Below are 24094 nucleotides of genomic sequence, written 5' to 3'. Positions count from 1 at the left end.
GCCCCCCCGCTCCCTCTGGCCCGCCCCCCCGCTCCCTCTGGCCCGCCCCCCCGCTCCCTCTGGCCCGCCCCCCCGCTCCCTCTGGCCCGCTCCCTCTGGCCCGCCCCCCCGCTCCCTCTGGCCCGCCCCCCCGCTCCCTCTGGCCCGCCCCCCCGCTCCCTCTGGCCCGCCCCCCCGCTCCCTCTGGCCCGCCCCCCCCGCTCCCTCTGGCCCGCCCCCCCGCTCCCTCTGGCCCGCCCCCCCGCTCCCTCTGGCCCGCCCCCCCGCTCCCTCTGGCCCGCCCCCCCGCTCCCTCTGGCCCGCCCCCCCGCTCCCTCTGGCCCGCCCCCCCGCCCCCTCTGGCCCGCCCCCCCGCCCCCTCTGGCCCGCCCCCCCGCTCCCTCTGGCCCGCCCCCCCGCTCCCTCTGGCCCGCCCCCCCGCTCCCTCTGGCCCGCCCCCCCGCTCCCTCTGGCCCGCCCCCCCTCTCCCTCTGGCCCGCCCCCCCGCTCCCTCTGGCCCGCCCCCCCGCTCCCTCTGGCCCGCCCCCCCGCTCCCTCTGGCCCGCCCCCCCGCTCCCTCTGGCCCGCCCCCCCGCTCCCTCTGGCCCGCCCCCCCGCTCCCTCTGGCCCGCCCCCCGCTCCCTCTGGCCCGCCCCCCCGCTCCCTCTGGCCCGCCCCCCCGCTCCCTCTGGCCCGCCCCCCCGCTCCCTCTGGCCCGCCCCCCCGCTCCCTCTGGCCCGCCCCCCCGCTCCCTCTGGCCCGCCCCCCCCGCTCCCTCTGGCCCGCCCCCCCGCTCCCTCTGGCCCGCACCCCCGCTCCCTCTGGCCCGCCCCCCCCGCTCCCTCTGGCCCGCCCCCCCCCATCCCCGCTCCCTCCGGCCCAACCCCTCCCCCCCTCCCCAAACTCCCTCTGGCCCCCCCCCCCCCCATACCTGCTCCCTCCGGCCCACCCCTTCTCCCTCTGCCCCCCCCTCGCTCCGCCTCCCCCCGCTCCGCCTCCCCCCGCTCCGCCTCCCCCCGCTCCGCCTCCCCCCGCTCCGCCTCCCCCCGCTCCGCCTCCCCCGCTCCGCCTCCCCCCGCTCCGCCTCCCCCCGCTCCGCCTCCCCCCGCTCCGCCTCCCCCGCTCCGCCTCCCCCCGCTCCGCCTCCCCCCGCTCCGCCTCCCCCCGCTCCGCCTCCCCCCGCTCCGCCTCCCCCCGCTCCGCCTCCCCCCGCTCCGCCTCCCCCCGCTCCGCCTCCCCCCGCCCCGCCTGCCCCCGCCCCGCCTGCCCCCGCCCCGCCTGCCCCCGCCCCGCCTGCCCCCGCTCCGCCTGCCCCCGCTCCGCCTGCCCCCGCTCCGCCTGCCCCCGCCCCGCCTGCCCCCGCCCCGCCCCCGCTCCGCCCCCCGCCCCCCCTGCCCCCGCCCCGCCTGCCCCCGCCCCGCCCCGCCCCCGCTCCGCCCCCCGCCCCCCCTGCCCCCGCTCCGCCTGCCCCCGCTCCGCCTGCCCCCGCTCCGCCTACCCCCCCGCCCCCTGCCCCTCCAGAACCTCTACCAGTGGCTTCTACATCCCTTGAATGAACGTAGCAAAGGTTGCAGAGCAGTGTGGAAGTGCTTCTTAATGTCTGTCCCGAGAGATGTACCTCTTTACACTCTGCACTCTGACCGGAGACTGTCCCAGCAGCAGAAATATCTCTGTTTCCATCTCTCTCCCTTCCTGTTTCCAACACTTGGATCAAGTCAGCTCCTCAAGCTGTTTCACTTCGACCTTATTTGACCCCTGTCTTTGTAACTGGATCAGGACATCAACGATGACTTTGCCTTTGGATTTTTAATTGGAGGGGTGTCTGCTCCTCCAGTACTCGATGTCAGAGACGCAATCCGATCATTTCCACAGAGCGCGGGAGCCGAGAGCCAAGGCTGATGATCTGAGCAGAAAGAAGCTCCGTCCTCAGCTGTTTCCTAACTGTTGTGTCCTGTTGCAGGGGAAACGCAAGGACAGTGCACCTTACGCAGAGTATGGGGGCTGGTACAAGGCTTGCAAAGTCAACAGGTGAGGAATGCCAACAGGTAATACTGAGGTTTTTGGGGGGATGGATTGAGGGGTCAGAGGCTGAAAGGTGTGGTATTTAACCCAGTCCCTTAATACTGAGACGCACAGCTCAGCCAGGATACTGCCCAATCATCCAGGTGAGTGAGTGGACGAGAACAGTCTCACAATAGTTACGGTGCAGAGGGAGGCCATTCAGCAGCACGGTGCACAGCGATTCACACTGCTGCCTCACAGCTCCAGGGTCCCGGGTTCAATTCCCGGCTCGGGTCACTGTCTGTGTGGAGTTTGCACATTCTCCCCGTGTCTGCGTGGGTTTCCTCCGGGTGCTCCGGTTTCCTCCCACAGTCCGAAGGCGTGCAGGTTAGGTTGACTGGCTGTGCTAAATTGCCCCTTAGTGTCCCGGGATGCGGAGGTTAGGGGGATGAGGAGGGTAAATACCTGGGGTTACGAGGATAGGATGTGGGTGGGATTGCTGTTGCTGTAGGCACGATGGGCGGAATGGCCTCCTGCACTGTGCGGATTCTATCATTCCAATAGGTCAGCCATGCCTCCCTCCCTGTTCCTGAATCGGCTCCTCGAACTCGGAGAGGGAGAATCTGACTGCAAGGTGCAGGGAAAGGCCTGAGCCCAGCGGCGCCGCGTCCCGGTACCCGGCGGCGCCCCGTCAGCCCCGTCCCGTCGCCCCGTCAGCCCAGCCCCGTCAGGTCAGCCCCGCCCCGTCAGCCCCGCCCCGTCAGCCCCGACCTGCCCCGTCAGCGTCGCCCCCGTCAGCCCCGCCCTGCCCCGTCAGCCCCGCCCTGCCCCGTCAGCCCCGCCCTGCCCCGTCAGCCCCGCCCTGCCCCGTCAGCCCCGCCCTGCCCCGTCAGCCCCTCCCCCGTCGGCCCCGCCCCCGTCGGCCCCGCCCACCCCGTCGGCCCCGCCCCGTCGCCCCGCCAGCCCCGCCCCCGTCAGCCCCGCCCCCGTCAGCCCCGCCCCCGTCAGCCCCGCCCCCACGCCCCGTCAGCCCCGCCCCCACGCCCCGCCCCCACGCTCCGTCAGGACTCAGTGAGGCCATGTTTAAAGCCCAGTGGACGAGATGCACGGTCCTCGCTGTACAGCCGCCTGGTATCTGACTGAATTCGAATTCTCCCCTCCAGTCCCACAGTCAATACCACTCTGAGGAACCTTGGAGCATTGTACAGACGCCAAGGCAAGCTGGAGGCTGCCGAAACCCTGGAAGAATGTGCAACACGATCCCGCAAACAGGTAACTGCACTACCTACAGTACTATGTCCCAGTGTTACACAGTGACAGACCCGTCCCCACCAGTACTGTACCTCAGTGTTACACAGTGACAGACCCGTCCCCACCAGTACTGTACCCCAGTGTTATACAGTGACAGACCCGTCCCCACCAGTACTGTACCCGAGTGTGATACAGTGACAGACCCGTCCCCACCAGTACTGTACCCCAGTGTTATACAGTGACAGACCCATCCCCACCAGTACTGTACCCCAGTGTTACACAGTGACAGACCCGTCCCCACCAGTACTGTACCCGAGTGTGATACAGTGACAGACCCGTCCCCACCAGTACTGTACCCCAGTGTTATACAGTGACAGACCCGTCCCCACCAGTACTGTACCCCAGTGTTATACAGTGACAGACCCGTCCCCACCAGTACTGTACCCCAGTGTTATACAGTGACAGACCCAACCCCACCAGTACTGTACCCCAGAGTTATACAGTGACAGACCCATCCCCACCAGTACTGTACCCCAGTGTTATACAGTGACAGACACGTCCCCAGCAGTACTGTACCCCAGTGTTATACAATGACAGACCCAACCCCACCAGTACTGTACCCCAGAGTTATACAGTGACAGACCCTTCCCCACCAGTACTGTACCCCAGTGTTACACTGTGACAGACCCAACCCCACCAGTACTGTACCCCAGTGTTATACAGCGACAGACCCATCCCCACCAGTACTGTACCCCAGTGTTATACAGTGACAGACCCGTCCCCACCAGTACTGTACCCCAGTGTTACACAGTGACAGACCCGTCCCCACCAGTACTGTACCCCAGTGTTATACAGCGACAGACCCGTCCCCACCAGTACTGTACCCCAGTGTTATACAGTTACAGACCCGTCCCCACCAGTACTGTACCCCAGTGTTACACAGTGACAGACCCGTCCCCACCAGTACTGTACCCCAGTGTTATACAGCGACAGACCCGTCCCCACCAGTACTGTACCCCAGTGTTATACAGTGACAGACCCGTCCCCACCAGTACTGTACCCCAGTGTTATACAGCGACAGACCCATCCGCACCAGTACTGTACCCCAGTGTTATACAGTGACAGACCCGTCCCCACCAGTACTGTACCCCAGTGTTATACAGTGACAGACCCGTCCCCACCAGTACTGTACCCCAGTGTTATACAGTGACAGACCCGTCCCCACCAGTACTGTACCCCAGTGTTATACAGTGACAGACCCGTCCCCACCAGTACTGTACCCCAGTGTTATACAGTGACAGACCCGTCCCCACCAGTACTGTACCCCAGTGTTATACAGTGACAGACCCGTCCCCACCAGTACTGTACCCCAGTGTTATACAGCGACAGACCCATCCCCACCAGTACTGTACCCCAGTGTTATACAGTGACAGACCCATCCCCACCAGTACTGTACCCCAGTGTTATACAGTGACAGACCCGTCCCCACCAGTACTGTACCCCAGTGTTATACAGCGACAGACCCGTCCCCACCAGTACTGTACTCCAGTGTTATACAGTGACAGACCCGTCCCCACCAGTACTGTACCCCAGTATTATACAGTGACAGACCCGTCCCCACCAGTACTGTACCCCAGTGTTATACAGTGACAGACCCGTCCCCACCAGTACTGTACCCCAGTGTTATACAGTGACAGACCCGTCCCCACCAGTACTGTACCCCAGTGTTATACAGTGACAGACACGTCCCCACCAGTACTGTACCCCAGTGTTATACAGCGACAGACCCATCCCCACCAGTTCTGTACCCCAGTGTTATACAGTGACAGACCCGTCCCCACCAGTACTGTACCCCAGTGTTATACAGCGACAGACCTGTCCCCACCAGTACTGTACTCCAGTGTTATACAGTGACAGACCCGTCCCCACCAGTACTGTACCCCAGTGTTATACAGTGACAGACCCGTCCCCACCAGTACTGTACCCCAGTGTTATACAGCGACAGACCCGTCCCCACCAGTACTGTACCCCAGTGTTATACAGTGACAGACCCAACCCCACCAGTACTGTACCCCAGTGTTATACAGTGACAGACCCGTCCCCACCAGTACTGTACCCCAGTGATATACAGCGACAGACCCGTCCCCACCAGTACTGTACCCCAGTGTTATACAGTGACAGACCCGTCCCCACCAGTACTGTACCCCAGTGTTATACAGCGATAGACCCGTCCCCACCAGTACTGTACCCCAGTGTTATACAGCGATAGACCCGTCCCCACCAGTACTGTACCCCAGTGTTACACAGTGACAGACCCGACCCCACCAGTACTGTACCCCAGTGATATACAGTGACAGACCCGTCCCCACCAGTACTGTACCCCAGTGTTATACAGTGACAGACCCATCCCCACCAGTACTGTACCCCAGTGTTATACAGTGACAGACCCAACCCCACCAGTACTGTACCCCAGTGTTATACAGCGACAGACCCGTCCCCACCAGTACTGTACTCCAGTGTTATACAGTGACAGACCCGTCCCCACCAGTACTGTACCCCAGTATTATACAGTGACAGACCCGTCCCCACCAGTACTGTACCCCAGTGTTATACAGTGACAGACCCGTCCCCACCAGTACTGTACCCCAGTGTTATACAGTGACAGACCCGTCCCCACCAGTACTGTACCCCAGTGTTATACAGTGACAGACACGTCCCCACCAGTACTGTACCCCAGTGTTATACAGCGACAGACCCATCCCCACCAGTTCTGTACCCCAGTGTTATACAGTGACAGACCCGTCCCCACCAGTACTGTACCCCAGTGTTATACAGCGACAGACCTGTCCCCACCAGTACTGTACTCCAGTGTTATACAGTGACAGACCCGTCCCCACCAGTACTGTACCCCAGTGTTATACAGTGACAGACCCGTCCCCACCAGTACTGTACCCCAGTGTTATACAGCGACAGACCCGTCCCCACCAGTACTGTACCCCAGTGTTATACAGTGACAGACCCAACCCCACCAGTACTGTACCCCAGTGTTATACAGTGACAGACCCGTCCCCACCAGTACTGTACCCCAGTGATATACAGCGACAGACCCGTCCCCACCAGTACTGTACCCCAGTGTTATACAGTGACAGACCCGTCCCCACCAGTACTGTACCCCAGTGTTATACAGCGATAGACCCGTCCCCACCAGTACTGTACCCCAGTGTTATACAGCGATAGACCCGTCCCCACCAGTACTGTACCCCAGTGTTACACAGTGACAGACCCGACCCCACCAGTACTGTACCCCAGTGATATACAGTGACAGACCCGTCCCCACCAGTACTGTACCCCAGTGTTATACAGTGACAGACCCATCCCCACCAGTACTGTACCCCAGTGTTACACAGTGACAGACCCAACCCCACCAGTACTGTACCCCAGTGTTATACAGTGACAGACCCATCCCCACCAGTACTGTACCCCAGTGTTACACAGTGACAGACCCGTCCCCACCAGTACTGTACCCCAGTGTTATACAGTGACAGACCCGTCCCCACCAGTACTGTACCCCAGTGATATACAGTGACAGACCCGTCCCCACCAGTACTGTACCCCAGTGTTATACAGTGACAGACCCGTCCCCACATGTACTGTACCCCAGTGTTATACAGTGACAGACCCGTCCCCACCAGTACTGTACCCCAGTGTTATACAGTGACAGACCCGTCCCCACCAGTACTGTACCCCAGTGTTATACAGTGACAGACCCGTCCCCCCCAGTACTGTACCCCAGTGTTATACAGCGACAGACCTGTCCCCACCAGTACTGTACCCCAGTGTTACACAGTGACAGACCCGTCCCCACCAGTACTGTACCCCAGTGTTATACAGTGACAGACCCGTCCCCACCAGTACTGTACCCCAGTGTTATACAGCGACAGGCCCGTCCCCACCAGTACTGTACCCCAGTGTTACACAGTGACAGACCCGTCCCCACCAGGACTGTACCCCAGTGTTACACAGTGACAGACCCGTCCCCACCAGTACTGTACCCCAGTGTTATACAGTGACAGACCCGTCCCCACCAGTACTGTACCCCAGTGTTACACAGTGACAGACCCGTCCCCACCAGTACTGTACCCCAGTGTTATACAGTTACAGACCCGTCCCCACCAGTACTGTACCCCAGTGTTACACAGTGACAGACCCGTCCCCACCAGTACTGTACCCCAGTGTTATACAGCGACAGACCCGTCCCCACCAGTACTGTACCCCAGTGTTATACAGTGACAGACCCGTCCCCACCAGTACTGTACCCCAGTGTTATACAGCGACAGACCCATCCCCACCAGTACTGTACCCCAGTGTTATACAGTGACAGACCCATCCCCACCAGTACTGTACCCCAGTGTTATACAGTGACAGACCCGTCCCCACCAGTACTGTACCCCAGTGTTATACAGCGACAGACCCGTCCCCACCAGTACTGTACCCCAGTGTTATACAGTGACAGACCCGTCCCCACCAGTACTGTACCCCAGTGTTATACAGTGACAGACCCGTCCCCACCAGTACTGTACCCCAGTGTTATACAGTGACAGACACGTCCCCACCAGTACTGTACCCCAGTGTTATACAGCGACAGACCCATCCCCACCAGTACTGTACCCCAGTGTTATACAGTGGCAGACGCGTCCCCACCAGTACTGTACCCCAGTGTTATACAGTGACAGACCCGTCCCCACCAGTACTGTACCCCAGTGTTATACAGCGACAGACCAGTCCCCACCAGTACTGTACTCCAGTGTTATACAGTGACAGACCCGTCCCCACCAGTACTGTACCCCAGTGTTATACAGTGACAGACCCGTCCCCACCAGTACTGTACCCCAGTGTTATACAGCGACAGACCCGTCCCCACCAGTACTGTACCCCAGTGTTATACAGTGACAGACCCGTCCCCACCAGTACTGTACCCCAGTGTTATACAGTGACAGACCCATCCCCACCAGTACTGTACCCCAGTGTTATACAGTGACAGACCCGTCCCCACCAGTACTGTACCCCAGTGTTATACAGTGACAGACCCGTCCCCACCAGTACTGTACCCCAGTGTTATACAGCGACAGACCCGTCCCCACCAGTACTGTACCCCAGTGTTATACAGCGACAGACCCGTCCCCACCAGTACTGTACCCCAGTGTTATACAGCGATAGACCCGTCCCCACCAGTACTGTACCCCAGTGTTACACAGTGACAGACCCAACCCCACCAGTACTGTACCCCAGTGATATACAGTGACAGACCCGTCCCCACCAGTACTGTACCCCAGTGTTATACTCTGACAGACCCGTCCCCACATGTACTGTACCCCAGTGTTATACAGTGACAGACCCGTCCCCACCAGTACTGTACCCCAGTGTTATACAGTGACAGACCCGTCCCCACCAGTACTGTACCCCAGTGTTATACAGTGACAGACCCGTCCCCCCCAGTACTGTACCCCAGTGTTATACAGCGACAGACCTGTCCCCACCAGTACTGTACCCCAGTGTTACACAGTGACAGACCCGTCCCCACCAGTACTGTACCCCAGTGTTATACAGTGACAGACCCGTCCCCACCAGGACTGTACCCCAGTGTTACACAGTGACAGACCCGTCCCCACCAGTACTGTACCCCAGTGTTATACAGTGACAGACCCGTCCCCACCAGTACTGTACCCCAGTGTTATACAGCGACAGACCTGTCCCCACCAGTACTGTACCCCAGTGTTATACAGTAACAGACCCATCCCCACCAGTACTGTACCCCAGTGTTATACAGCGACAGACCTGTCCCCACCAGTACTGTACCCCAGTGTTATACAGTGACAGACCCGTCCCCACCAGTACTGTACCCCAGTGTTATACAGTGACAGACCCGTCCCCACCAGTACTGTACCCCAGTGTTACACAGTGACAGACCCGTCCCCACCAGTACTGTACCCCAGTGTTATACAGTGACAGACCCGTCCCCACCAGTACTGTACCCCAGTGTTACACAGTGACAGACCCGTCCCCACCAGTACTGTACCCCAGTGTTATACAGTGACAGACCCAACCCCACCAGTACTGTACCCCAGTGTTATACAGTGACAGACCCGTCCCCACCAGTACTGTACCCCAGTGTTACACAGCGACAGACCAGTCCCCACCAGTACTGTACCGCAGTGTTATACAGTGACGGACCCGTCCCCACCAGTACTGTACCCAGTGTTATACAGTGACAGACCGGTCCCCACCAGTACTGTACCCCAGTGTTATACAGTGACAGACCCGTCCCCACCAGTACTGTACCCCAGTGTTACACAGTGACAGACCCAACCCCACCAGTACTGTACCCCAGTGTTATACAGTGACAGACCCAACCCCACCAGTACTGTACCCCAGTGTTATACAGTGACAGACCCGTCCCCACCAGTACTGTACCCCAGTGTTATACAGTGACAGACCCAACCCCACCAGTACTGTACCCCAGTGTTATACAGTGACAGACCCGTCCCCACCAGTACTGTACCCCAGTGTTATACAGTGACAGACCCGTCCCCACCAGTACTGTACCCCAGTGTTATACAGTGACAGACCCGTCCCCACCAGTACTGTACCCCAGTGTTATACAGTGACAGACCCAACCCCACCAGTACTGTACCCCAGTGTTATACAGTGACAGACCCGTCCCCACCAGTACTGTACCCCAGTGTTATACAGTGACAGACCCGACCCCACCAGTACTGTACCCCAGTGTTATACAGTGACAGACCCGTCCCCACCAGTACTGTACCCCAGTGTTATACAGCGACAGACCCGTCCCCACCAGTACCGTACCCCAGTGTTATACTCTGACAGACCCGTCCCCACATGTACTGTACCCCAGTGTTATACAGCGACAGACCTGTCCCCACCAGTACTGTACCCCAGTGTTATACAGTAACAGACCCATCCCCACCAGTACTGTACCCCAGTGTTATACAGCGACAGACCAGTCCCCACCAGTACTGTACCCCAGTGTTATACAGTGACAGACCCGTCCCCACCAGTACTGTACCCCAGTGTTATACAGTGACAGACCCGTCCCCACCAGTACTGTACCCCAGTGTTATACAGTGACAGACCCAACCCCACCAGTACTGTACCCCAGTGTTATACAGTGACAGACCCGTCCCCACCAGTACTGTACCCCAGTGTTATACAGTGACAGACCCAACCCCACCAGTACTGTACCCCAGTGTTATACAGTGACAGACCCGTCCCCACCAGTACTGTACCCCAGTGATATACAGTGACAGACCCGTCCCCACCAGTACTGTACCCCAGTGTTATACTCTGACAGACCCGTCCCCACATGTACTGTACCCCAGTGTTATACAGCGACAGACCTGTCCCCACCAGTACTGTACCCCAGTGTTATACAGTAACAGACCCATCCCCACCAGTACTGTACCCCAGTGTTATACAGCGACAGACCTGTCCCCACCAGTACTGTACCCCAGTGTTATACAGTGACAGACCCGTCCCCACCAGTACTGTACCCCAGTGTTATACAGTGACAGACCCGTCCCCACCAGTACTGTACCCCAGTGTTATACAGTGACAGACCCGTCCCCACCAGTACTGTACCCCAGTGTTACACAGTGACAGACCCGTCCCCACCAGTACTGTACCCCAGTGTTATACAGTGACAGACCCGTCCCCACCAGTACTGTACCCCAGTGTTACACAGTGACAGACCCGTCCCCACCAGTACTGTACCCCAGTGTTATACAGTGACAGACCCAACCCCACCAGTACTGTACCCCAGTGTTATACAGTGACAGACCCGTCCCCACCAGTACTGTACCCCAGTGTTACACAGTGACAGACCCGTCCCCACCAGTACTGTACCCCAGTGTTACACAGTGACAGACCCGTCCCCACCAGTACTGTACCCCAGTGTTATACAGTGACGGACCCAACCCCACCAGTACTGTACCCCAGTGTTATACAGTGACAGACCCGTCCCCACCAGTACTGTACCCCAGTGTTATACAGTGACAGACCCCTCCCCACCAGTACTGTACCCCAGTGTTATACAGCGACAGACCAGTCCCCACCAGTACTGTACCCCAGTGTTATACAGTGACGGACCCGTCCCCACCAGTACTGTACCCAGTGTTATACAGTGACAGACCGGTCCCCACCAGTACTGTACCCCAGTGTTATACAGTGACAGACCCGTCCCCACCAGTACTGTACCCCAGTGTTATACAGTGACTGACCCGTCCCCACCAGTCCTGTACCCCAGTGTTATACAGTGACTGACCCGTCCCCAACAGTACTGTTCCCCAGTGCTATACAGCGACAGACCTGTCCCCACCAGGACTGTACCCCAGTGTTATACAGTGACTGACCCGTCCCCACCAGTACTGTACCCCAGTGTTACACAGTGACTGACCCGTCCCCAACAGTACTGTACCCCAGTGTTATACAGCGACTGACCAGTCCCAACAGTACTGTACCCCAGTGTTACACAGTGACTGACCCGTCCCCAACAGTACTGTACCCCAGTGTTATACAGCGACAGACCTGTCCCCACCACTACTGTATCCGAGTGTTATACAGCGACAGACCCGTCCCCACCAGTCCTGTACCCCAGTGTTATACATTGACAGACCCGTCCCCATCAGTACTGTACCCCAGTGTTATACAGTGACTGACCCGTGCCCCCCCAGTACTGTACCCAGTGTTATACAGTGACAGACCGGTCCCCACCAGTACTGTACCCCAGTGTTATACAGTGACAGACCCGTCCCCACCAGTACTGTACCCCAGTGTTATACAGTGACTGACCCGTCCCCACCAGTCCTGTACCCCAGTGTTATACAGTGACTGACCCGTCCCCAACAGTACTGTACCCCAGTGTTATACAGCGACAGACCTGTCCCCACCAGGACTGTACCCCAGTGTTATACAGTGACTGACCCGTCCCCACCAGTACTGTACCCCAGTGTTACACAGTGACTGACCCGTCCCCACCAGTACTGTACCCCAGTGTTACACAGTGTCTGACCCGTCCCCAACAGTACTGTACCCCAGTGTTATACAGCGACAGACCAGTCCCCACCAGTACTGTACCCCAGTGTTACACAGTGACTGACCCGTCCCCAACAGTACTGTACCCCAGTGTTATACAGCGACAGACCTGTCCCCACCAGTACTGTATCCCAGTGTTATACAGCGACAGACCCATCCCCACCAGTCCTGTACCCCAGTGTTATACAGTGACTGACCCGTCCCCAACAGTACTGTACCCCAGTGTTATACAGCGACAGACCTGTCCCCACCAGTACTGCACCCCAGTGTTATACAGTGACAGACCCGTCCCCACCAGTACTGTACCCCAGTGTTATACAGTGACAGACCCGTCCCCACCAGTACTGTACCCCAGTGTTAATACAGTGACAGACCCGTCCCCACAAGGACTGTACCCCAGTGTTATACAGTGACAGACCCGTCCCCACCAGTACTGAACCCAGTGTTATACAGTGACAGACCCGTCCCCACCAGTACTGTACCCCAGTGTTATACAGTGACAGACCCGTCCCCACCAGTACTGTACCCCAGTGTTACACAGTGACAGACCCGTCCCCACAAGTACTGTACCCCAGTGTTATACAGTGACAGACCCATCCCCACCAGTACTGTACCCCAGTGTTATACAGTGACAGACCCGTCCCCACCAGTACTGTACCCCAGTGTTATACAGTGACAGACCCGTCCCCACCAGTACTGTCCCCCAGTGTTATACAGTGACAGACCCGTCCCCACCAGTACTGAACCCAGTGTTATACAGTGACAGGCCCGTCCCCACCAGTACTGTACCCCAGTGTTATACAGTGACAGACCCGTCCCCTCCAGTACTGTACCCCAGTGTTATACAGTGACAGACCCGTCCCCACCAGTACTGTACCCCAGTGTTATACTGTGACAGACCTGTCCCCAACAGGGGACTGTGCCAGGCTGGCAAAGAAGAAGAGCACTCTGGGGGAGGAAGACCTCACTGGGCCTGGAGGTCTGGAGTGCTTATACTTCAATGCAAGGAGTGTAGCAGGTAAGACAGACGAACTTAGAGCCTTAATGCTCACGAGGAATTTGGATGTGGTTGCGGTGACGGAGACTTGGTTGAAAGAGGGACAGGACTGGCAGCGGAATATTCCGGGGTACAAGTGTTTTAGGCGAGACAGAGGAGGGGCCAAAAGAGGTGGGGGAGTAGAGTATTAGTTAGAGAGCATATTACAGCGGTGCAGAGGGAGGACAATTCAGAGGGGTCGTGTAACGAGTCACTCTGGGTGGAGCTTAGAAACAGGAAGGGCGCAGTCACTATGTTGGGGGTGTACTACAGGCCCCCCAACAGCCCAAGGGAAGTGGAAGAACGGATATGTCAGGAGATACTGGATAGGTGCAGGAAAAATCGGGTTGTTGTAGTGGGAGACTTCAATTTCCCTGGTATAGACTGGAAATCGCTGAGAGCTGGGAGTCTGAATGGGGAGGAATTTGTAAAATGCGTACAGGAGGGTTCTTTGGAACAATATGTAGATAGCCCGACTAGAGAGGGGGCTATACTGGACCTAGTACTGGGGAATGAGCCCGGTCAGGTCTTCAAAGTTTCGGTCGGGGAACATGTAGCAAATAGTGAACACAATTCCGTTAGCTTTAGGATAGCGATGGAAAAGGATGAGTGGTGTCCCAAGGGTAAGGTGTTGGATTGGGGAAAGGCTAACTTTAGTGGGATTAGGCAGAAATTGGCAGCTGTTGATTGGGAGAGGCTGTTTGAGGGTAAATCCACATCTGGCATGTGGGAGTCTTTTAAGGAACAGTTGTTAGGGCTGCAGGATAGGCATGTGCCTGTAAAAAAGAAGGATAGGAAGGGTAGGATTCGAGAACCGTGGATAACCAGGGAATTTGAGGGATTGGTCAAAAAGAAAAGAGAGGCGTATGTTAGGTCCAGGCAGCTAAAAACGGAGGGAGCTCTGGAGGAATACAAAGAAAGTAGGAAAGAACTCAAACGGGGAATTAGAAGGGCAAAAAGGGGTCACGAAATGTCCTTGGCAGACAGGATTAAGGAGAATCCCAAGGCATTTTATTCATACGTTAGGAACAGAAGGGTTGTCAGGGAAAACAATCGGACCTCTCGGACAAAAGTGGGGAACTATGCTTGGAGACCAAAGAAGTAGGGGAGATCCTAAATGAATACTTTGCGTCGGTATTCACAAAGGAGAGGGATGTGTTGACTGGGAGTGTCTCGGAGGGGAGTGTTGACCCGTTGGAGAAAATCTCCATTACAAAGGAGGAAGTGTTAGGTTTGTTAGAGAATATAAAGACTGACAAATCCCCAGGGCCTGATGGAATCTATCCAAGGCTGCTCAGGGAGATGAGAGATGAAATCGCTGGGCCTCTGACGCAAATCTTTGTCTCGTCACTGGATACAGGAGAGGTCCCAGAGGATTGCAGGATAGCTAATGTGGTCCCGTTATTTAAGAAGGGGAGGAAGGATAACCCGGGAAATTATAGGCCAGTGAGCTTGACATCCGTGGTGGGGAAGTTGTTGGAGAAGATTCTTAGAGATAGGATGTATGCGCATTTAGAAAGGAATAAACTCATTAACGATAGTCAACATGGTTTTGTGAGAGGGAGGTCATGCCTCACGAACCTGGTGGAGTTTTTTGAAGAAGTGACCAGAATGGTTGACGAGGGAAGGGCTGTGGATGTCGTCTATATGGACTTTAGTAAAGCGTTTGATAAAGTCCCTCATGGTAGGCTGGTGCAAAAGGTTGGATCTCATGGGATAAAGGGGGAGGTGGCTAGATGGGTGGAGAACTGGCTTGGTCATAGAAGACAGAGGGTGGGAGTGGAAGGGTCTTTTTCCGGCTGGAGGCCTGTGAATAGTGGTGTTCCGCAGGGCTCTGTATTGGGACCTCTGCTGTTTGTGATTTATATAAACGATCTGGAAGAAGGTGTAACTGGGGTGATCAGTAAGTTTGCGGACGACACAAAATTGGCAGGACTTGCAGATAGTGAGGAACATTGTCAGAAGCTACAGAAGGATATAGATAGGCTGGAAATTTGGGCAAAGAAATGGCAGATGGAGTTTAATCCTGATAAATGCGAAGTGATGCATTTTGGTAGAAATAATGTAGGGAGGAGCTATACGATAAATGGCAGAACCATAAAGGGTGTAGATACGCAGAGGGACCTGGGTGTGCAAGTCCACAGATCCTTGAAGGTGACGTCACAGGTGGAGAAGGTGGTGAATAAGGCATATGGCATGCTTGCCTTTATAGGACGGGGCATAGAGTATAAAAGTTGGGGTCTGATGTTGCAGTTGTATAGAACGTTGGTTCGGCCGCATTTGGAATACTGCGTCCAGTTCTGGTCGCTACACTACCAGAAGGACGTGGAGGCTTTGGAGAGAGTACAGAGGAGGTTTACCAGGATGTTGCCTGGTATGGAGGGGCTTAGTTATGAGGAGAGATTGGGTAAACTGGGGTTGTTATCCCTGGAAAGACGGAGGATGAGGGGAGACTTAATCGAGGTGTATAAAATTATGAAAGGCACAGATAGGGTGAACGGTGGGAAGCTTTTCCCCAGGTCGGTGGTGACGTTCATGAGGGGTCATAGGTTCAAGGTAAAGGGGGGAAGGTTTAACACAGATATCAGAAGGACGTATTTTGCACAGAGGGTGGTGGGGGCCTGGAATGCGCTGCCGGGCAAGGTGGTGGAGGCGGACACACTGGGAACGTTTAAGACTTATCTAGACAGCCACATGAACGGAGTGGGAATGGAGGGATACAAAAGAATGGTCTAGTTTGGACCAGGGAGAGGCACGGGCTTCGAGGGCCGAAGGGCCCGTTCCTGTGCTGTATTGTTCTTTGTTCTTTGAAAGCTGCTGTCCTTGCCCAGCCTGTCCATCTTCAAGCACACGGGAACATGCTGAATTCAAACTGCCCTGAGCAGTGAGTGAGCCCACACAGCACATTGTGCTTTAGGAATGCTGCTCTTCCAGAGACACTGTTGTGCAATTGAACCGAGGAACAGGTTCCACCCTGTAATCCCAGCCTGTGTGTGAACATGGAGAGCACAGTCCCCAGTCTGCAGGGGGCGGAGTGGCGATAATACACTGACTCATTAGCAATGGAACAGTAGTGAAAAACCAGCCTCAGCTCACAGAGCAAACAAACCCCAGCAGCCTGAGACAGACACCCTGCTCAACACTAACACACTTACAAAATCACACCTCTGTCCCCACCAGTACTATACCCCAGTGTTATACAGCGACAGACCCGTCCCCACCAGTACTGTACCCCAGTGTTATACAGCGACAGACCCGTCCCCACCAGTACTGTACCCCTGTATTATACAATGACAGATCTGTCCCCAGCAGTACTGTACCCCAGTGTTATACAGTGACAGACCCGTCCCCACCAGTACTGTACCCCAGTGTTATACAGTGACAGACCCGTCCCCACCAGTACTGTACCCCAGTGTTATACAGTGACAGACCCGTCCCCACCAGTACTGTACCCCAGTGTTATACAGCGACAGACCCGTCCCCACCAGTACTGTACCCCAGTGTTATACAGTGACAGACCCGTCCCCACCAGTACTGTACCCCAGTGTTATACAGTGACAGACCTGTCCCACCAGTACTGTGCCCCAGTGTTATACAGTGACAGACCCGTCCCCACCAGTACCGTACCCCAGTGTTATACAGCGACAGACCCGTCCCCACGAGTACAGTACGCCAGTGTTATACAGTGACAGACCCGTCCCCACCAGTACTGTACCCCAGTGTTACACAGTGACAGACCCGTCCCCACCAGTACTGTACCCCAGTGTTATACAGCGACAGACCCATCCCCACCAGTACTGTACCCCAGTGTTACACAGTGACAGACCCGTCCCCACCAGTACTGTACCCCAGTGTTATACAGTGACAGACCCGTCCCCACCAGTACTGTACCCCAGTGTTATACAGTGACAGACCCGTCCCCACCAGTACTGTACCCCAGTGTTACACAGTGACAGACCCGTCCCCACCAGTACTGTACCGCAGTGTTATACAGCGACAGACCCTTCCCCACCAGTACTGTACCCCAGTATTATACAATGACAGATCTGTCCCCACCAGTACTGTACCCCAGTGTTATACAGTGACAGACCCATCCCCACCAGTACTGTACCCCAGTGTTATACAGTGACAGACCCGTCCCCACCAGTACTGTACCCCAGTGTTATACAGTGACAGACCCGTCCCCACCAGTACTGTACCCCAGTGTTATACAGCGACAGACCCGTCCCCACCAGTACTGTACCCCAGAGTTATACAATGACAGACCCGTCCCCACCAGTACTGTACCCCAGTGTTATACAGCGACAGACCCGTCCCCACCAGTACTGTACCCCAGTGTTATACAGTAACAGACCCGTCCCCACCAGTACTGTACCCCAGTGTTATACAGTAACAGACCCGTCCCCACCAGTACTGTACCCCAGTGTTATACAGTGACAGACCCGTCCCCACCAGTACTGTACCCCAGTGTTATACAGTAACAGACCCGTCCCCACCAGTACTGTCCCCCAGTGTTATACAGTGACAGACCCGTCCCCACCAGTACTGTACCCCAGTGTTATACAGTGACAGACCCGGCCCCACCAGTGCTGTACCCCAGAGTTATACAATGACAGACCCGTCCCCACCAGTACTGTACCCCAGTGTTATACAGTAACAGACCCGTCCCCACCAGTACTGTACCCCAGTGTTACACAGTGACAGACCCGTCCCCACCAGTACTGTACCCCAGTGTTACACAGTGACAGACCCATCCCCACCAGTACTGTACCCCAGTGTTATACAGTGACAGACCCGGCCCCACCAGTACTGTACCCCAGTGTTATACAGTGACTGACCCGTCCCCACCAGTACTGTTCTCCAGTGTTACACAGCGACAGACCCGTCCCCACCAGTACTGTACCCCAGTGTTATACAGCGACAGACCCGTCCCCACCAGTACTGTACCCCAGTGTTATACAGTGACAGACCCGTCCCCACCAGTGCTGTACCCCAGTGTTACACAGCGACAGACCCGTCCCCACCAGTACTGTACCCCAGAGTTATACAGCGACAGACCCGTCCCCACCACGACTGTACCCCAGTGTTATAGTGACAGATTCTTCCCCACCAGTACTATACCCCAGTGGTATAGAACATAGAAAGCCACAGCACAAACAGGCCCTTCGGCCCACAAGTTGCGCCGATCACATCCCCACCTCTAGGCCTATCTATAGCCCTCAATCCCATTGAATCCCATGTACTCATCCAGAAGTCTCTTAAAAGACCCCAACGAGTTTGCCTCCACCACCACCGACGTCAGCCGATTCCACTCACCCACCACCCTCTGAGTGAAAAACTTACCCCTGACATCTCCTCTGTACCTACCCCCCAGCACCTTAAACCTGTGTCCTCTCGTAGCAACCATTTCAGCCCTTGGAAATAGCCTCTGAGAGTCTACCCTATCCAGACCTCTCAACATCTTGTAAACCTCTATCAGGTCACCTTTCATCCTTCGTCTCTCCAGGGAGAAGAGACCAAGCTCCCTCAACCTATCCTCATAAGGCATGCCCCCCAATCCAGGCAACATCCTTGTAAATCTCCTCTGCACCCTTTCAATGGCTTCAACATCTTTCCTGTAATGAGGTGACCAGAACTGCGCGCAATACTCCAAGTGGGGTCTAACCAGGGTCCTATAAAGCTGCAGCATTATCTCCCGACTCCTAAACTCAATCCCTCGATTAATGAAGGCCAGCACGCCGTATGCCTTCTTGACCGCATCCTCCACCTGCGAGGCCGATTTAAGAGTCCTATGGACCCGGACCCCAAGGTCCTTCTGATCCTCTACACTGCTAAGAATGGTACCCTTCATATTATACTGCTGCTTCATCCCATTGGATCTGCCAAAATGGATCACCACACACTTATCCGGGTTGAAGTCCATCTGCCACTTCTCCGCCCAGTCTTGCATTCTATCTATGTCTCGCTGCAACTTCTGACATCCCTCCAAACTATCCACAACACCACCTACCTTGGTGTCGTCAGCAAACTTACCAACCCATCCCTCCACTTCCTCATCCAGGTCATTTATGAAAATGACAAACAGCAAGGGTCCCAGAACAGATCCCTGGGGCACTCCACTGGTCACTGACCTCCATGCAGAGAAAGACCCCTCCACAGCCACTCTCTGCCTTCTGCAGGCAAGCCAGTTCTGGATCCACAAGGCAACAGCCCCTTGGATCCCATGCCCTCTCACTTTCTCAAGAAGTCTTGCATGGGGGACCTTATCGAACGCCTTGCTGAAGTCCATATAGACCACATCCACCGCTCTTCCTTCGTCAATGTGTTTGGTCACATTTTCAAAGAACTCAACCAGGCTCGTAAGGCACGACCTGCCCTTGACAAAGCCGTGCTGACTACTTTTGATCATACTAAACTTCTCTAGATGATCATAAATCCTGTCTCTCAGGATCCTCTCCATCAACTTACCAACCACTGAGGTTAGACTCACCGTTCGGTAATTTCCCGGGCTGTCCCTGTACCCTTTCTTGAATATAGGGACCACATCTGCAATCCTCCAATCCTCCGGAACCTCTCCCGTCTCCATCGACGATGCAAAGATCATCGCCAAAGGCTCCGCAATCTCCTCCCTCGCCTCCCACAGTAACCTGGGGTACATCCCATCCGGTCCCGGCGACTTACCAACCTTGATGCCATTCAATAGTTCCAACACATCCTCTTTCTTTATGTCCACATGCTCGATCCTTTCTGTCCACCGCAAACCAGCAGTACAACCACCCAGATCCCTTTCCACCGTGAATACCGAGGTAAAGTATTCATTAAGCAGCTCCGCCATTTCTAACGGTTCCGCACAAACTTTTCCCCCTTCACCTTTTAAGGGTCCTATGCCTTCACATCTCATCCTTTTACTCTTGACATATTTGTAGAAAGCCTTGGGATTCTCCTTAATCTTACCCGCCAAGGCCTTCTCATGACCCCTTCTCGCTCTCCTAATTTATACTGTGACAGACCCGTCCCCACGAGTACTACACCCTAGTGTTACACAGTGACAGACCCATCCCCACCAGTACTGTACCCCAGTGTTATACAGTGACAGACCCGTCTCCGCCAGTACTATACCCCAGTGTTATACAGTGACAGACCCGTCCCCACCAGTACTGTACCCCAGTGTTATACAGTGACAGACCCGTCCCCACCAGTACTGTACCCCAGTGTTATACAGTGACAGACCCGTCCCCACCAGTACTGTACCCCAGTGTTATACAGTGACAGACCCGTCCCCACCAGTACTGTACCCCAGTGTTATCCAGTGACAGACCCGTCTCCGCCAGTACTGTACCCCAGTGTTATACAGTGACAGACCCGTCCCCACCAGTACTGTACCCCAGTGTTATACAATGACAGGCAATTGCTTTTCCTGTGCCATGAAGGTTGGTGGGGTTGTGGATAGTCTGGAGGGATGTCAGAAGCTACAGAGGGACATAGATAGGATGCAAGACTGGGCGGAGAAGTGGCAGATGGACTTCAACCCAGATAAATGCGTCGTGGTCCATTTTGGCAGATCAAATGGGATGAAGGAGTACAATATAAATGGAAAGGCTCTTAGTACTGTAGAGGATCAGAAGGACCTTGGGGTCCGGATCCATAGGACTCTAAATTCGGCCCGCAGGTGGAGGAGGTGGTTAAGAAGGCGTATGGTGTGCTGGCTTTTATCAATCGAGGGATTGAGTTTAGGAGTCCGGGGATAATGATGCAGCTATATAAGACCCTCGTCAGACCCCACTTGGAGTACTGTGCTCAGTTCTGGTCGCCTCATTACAGGAAGGATGTGGAAAAGATTGAAAGGGTGCAGAGTTGATTTACAAGGATGTTGCCTGGATTGAGTGGCATGCCTTATGAGGATAGGCTGAGGGAGCTCGGTCTTTTCTCCTTGGAGAGACGTAGGATGAGAGGAGACCTAATAGAGGTGTATAAGATGTTGAGAAGCATAGATCGGGTGGACTCTCAGAGGCTTTTTCCCAGGGTGGAAATGGCTGCTACGAGAGGACACAGGTTTAAGGTGCTGGGGGGTAGGTACAGGGGAGATGTTAGGGGGAAGTTTTTCACACAGAGGGTGATGGGCGAGTGGAATCGGCAGCCGTCAGTGGTGGTGGAGGCAAACTCAATAGGGTCTTTTAAGAGACTCCTGGATGAGTACATGGGACTTAATAGGATGGAGGGTTATAGGTAGGTCTGAAAGGTAGGGATGTGTTCGGCACAACTTGTGGGGCCGAAGGGCCTGTTTTGTGCTGTAGTTTTCTATGTAATATTTGATGCTGTATTTTGTATCTTCCAATATTTGTAAAAGTTGGGGGGTTTTGTGTTTTAAATTGCTCTCTCGCAGTGATGATTGCTGTTTGACGTTCAGCTGGTACTTGCTTTACTAACAGCTGTCGTGAGTCAGTTGATCCTGAATGTGTTTTTCTCTCTCTCTCTCTCTCTCTGTCTGATTCTCGCTCCGCCTTGCTGCATCGACCAAGCTGCCGCCTACCTCTGTAAGTCTCCACCTTTCATCTCCCACACTCAATACTGGCTGCTGCTATTCCCTAACTCCATTCCACTCTTACCTGATGTCCTTCCCTCTCTGTCCCAGGGTCTCGATCCCATTCACCAGAGCAGAGTGGTGGAGATTCTGAAAGATGGTGAAGGCACATCTCGGAGACGGAGTCGCGACAGCCAGACTGGCACCCCTGTGAAGTACGAGAGTGGATCAGAAGCTGGTTCAGAGGTCAGCATGGCAGTCGAGTGGACTGGGGTGAGTTTGATTGACATGAGTCGCAGCTGAATGCTGTTCTGTCTCTGCTGTGCCCGCTTCCCAGTCGCGGGCATGCTCCCTGACTGGGCAGTCACCATCACTGTCCGGGTCAGGAGCATGAGTTCCCACTCCTGGCTGCGTTCTGTTCACGCCCGCTGGTTAGATAGCAGCCAGGCAGTGACGCCTCTCATTGCGGACCAGCCAACTGTGATAGGAGAACAGGGCGAGGGGGTGTTTGATTGGGTAAGGGAGGGCTGTGCAGCCCCATGGAGGGAGTGCACGAAAAGTTTATTTTTAATGATTTAAAGTTTATTTATTCGTATCACAAGTAGGCTTACATTAACACTGCAATGAAGTTACTGTGAAAATCCCCTTGTGAAATACAGCAGCCTCCCTCTCTCCCTCCCTCCCGCACTCCTGCGTGTCCGGGGCCAGTGATGGACCCCTTGCTGGATTCACACACTCAATTCCAGCGTGGTCACACAGACACCGAGTTACACGGAGCTTGAGGGTGTGAGCGAGACACTGTCCGAGCTTTGAGTCACCACAGCAGATCGCCGGCAATCGGCCGCTCACAAAGCCACAGTTTTCCTGTCTCTGTCTTTCTGGCTCTCGGTCCTCTTTTTATTTCCACCCCTGCAGTCCCGGGAGCGAACTGCTCACTGTCTAATATCCCGAACTCACTGCCCTCCTCCCATCAAAACCTACCCAACTCCCAGCACCTCGGGCATCTCGCTGCTCCCTGCTCCGGCACCCTCCCTCTCCTGTGTGTGTGTGAGTGTGCGCGCCAGTGTGCGCGCCAGTGTGCGCGCCAGTGTGCGCGCCAGTGTGCGCGCCAGTGTGCGCGCCAGTGTGCGCGCCAGTGTGCGCGCCAGTGTGCGCGCCAGTGTGTGCGTGCCAGTGTGTGCGCGCGCCAGTGTGTGCGCGCGCCAGTGTGTGCGCGCGCCAGTGTGTGCGCGCGCCAGTGTGTGCGCGCGCCAGTGTGTGCGCGCGCCAGTGTGTGCGCGCGCCAGTGTGCGCGCGCCAGTGTGCGCGCGCGCCAGTGTGCGCGCGCGCCAGTGTGTGCACGCGCCAGTGTGTGCACGCGCCAGTGTGTGCACGCGCCAGTGTGTGCACGCGCCAGTGTGTGCGCGCGCCAGTGTGTGCGCGCGCCAGTGTGTGCGCGCGCCAGTGTGTGCGCGCGCCAGTGTGTGCGCGCGCCAGTGTGTGCGCGCGCCAGTGTGTGCACGTGCCAGTGTGTGCGCGCGCCAGTGTGTGCGCGCGCCAGTGTGTGCGCGCGCCAGTGTGTGCGCGCGCCAGTGTGTGCGCGCCCCAGTGTGTGCGCGCGCCAGTCTGTGCGCGCGCCAGTGTGTGCGCGCCAGTGTGTGCGCGCCAGTGTGTGCGCGCCAGTGTGTGCGCGCGCCAGTGTGTGCGCGCCAGTGTGTGCGCGCGCCAGTGTGTGCGCGCCAGTGTGTGCGCGCGCCAGTGTGTGCGCGCGCCAGTGTGTGCGCGCGCCAGTGTGTGCGCGCGCCAGTGTGTGCGCGCGCCAGTGTGTGCGCGCGCCAGTGTGTGCGCGCGCCAGTGTGTGCGCGCGCCAGTCTGTGCGCGCGCCAGTCTGTGCGCGCGCCAGTGTGTGCGCGCCAGTGTGTGCGCGCCAGTGTGTGCGCGCCAGTGTGTGCGCGCCAGTGTGTGCGCGCCAGTGTGTGCGCGCGCCAGTGTGTGCGCGTGCCAGTGTGTGCGCGCGCCAGTGTGTGCGCGCGCCAGTGTGCGCGCGCCAGTGTGTGCGCGCGCCAGTGTGCGCGCGCCAGTGTGCGCGCGCCAGTGTGAGTGCGCGCCAGTGTGTGTGCGCGCCAGTGTGTGTGTGCGCCAGTGTGTGTGTGCGCCAGTGTGTGTGCGCGCCAGTGTGTGCGCGCCAGTGTGTGCGCGCCAGTGTGTGCGCGCCA

The 24094-nt window shown here is 56.5% G+C and overlaps 1 protein-coding gene across 1 annotated transcript in view; it reads left to right on the top strand.

The window, feature by feature from the left end:
* Positions 1-1819: 1819 nt before the first annotated feature.
* LOC144487332 (kinesin light chain 2-like) overlaps positions 1820-24094 on the top strand; it is an 89304-nt gene continuing 67029 nt past the window's right edge. The window contains exons 1-4 of the mRNA XM_078205410.1: positions 1820-2007; positions 3144-3252; positions 21898-21912; positions 22011-22172. Of these exons, the coding sequence (XP_078061536.1) occupies positions 1820-2007; positions 3144-3252; positions 21898-21912; positions 22011-22172 (474 nt within the window). The remainder of the gene's footprint in view (positions 2008-3143; positions 3253-21897; positions 21913-22010; positions 22173-24094) is intronic.

Source organism: Mustelus asterias, unplaced genomic scaffold, assembly GCF_964213995.1.
Source record: "Mustelus asterias unplaced genomic scaffold, sMusAst1.hap1.1 HAP1_SCAFFOLD_737, whole genome shotgun sequence".
Lineage (NCBI taxonomy): Eukaryota > Metazoa > Chordata > Chondrichthyes > Carcharhiniformes > Triakidae > Mustelus > Mustelus asterias.
This window is presented reverse-complemented; position numbering and strand designations above follow the sequence as displayed.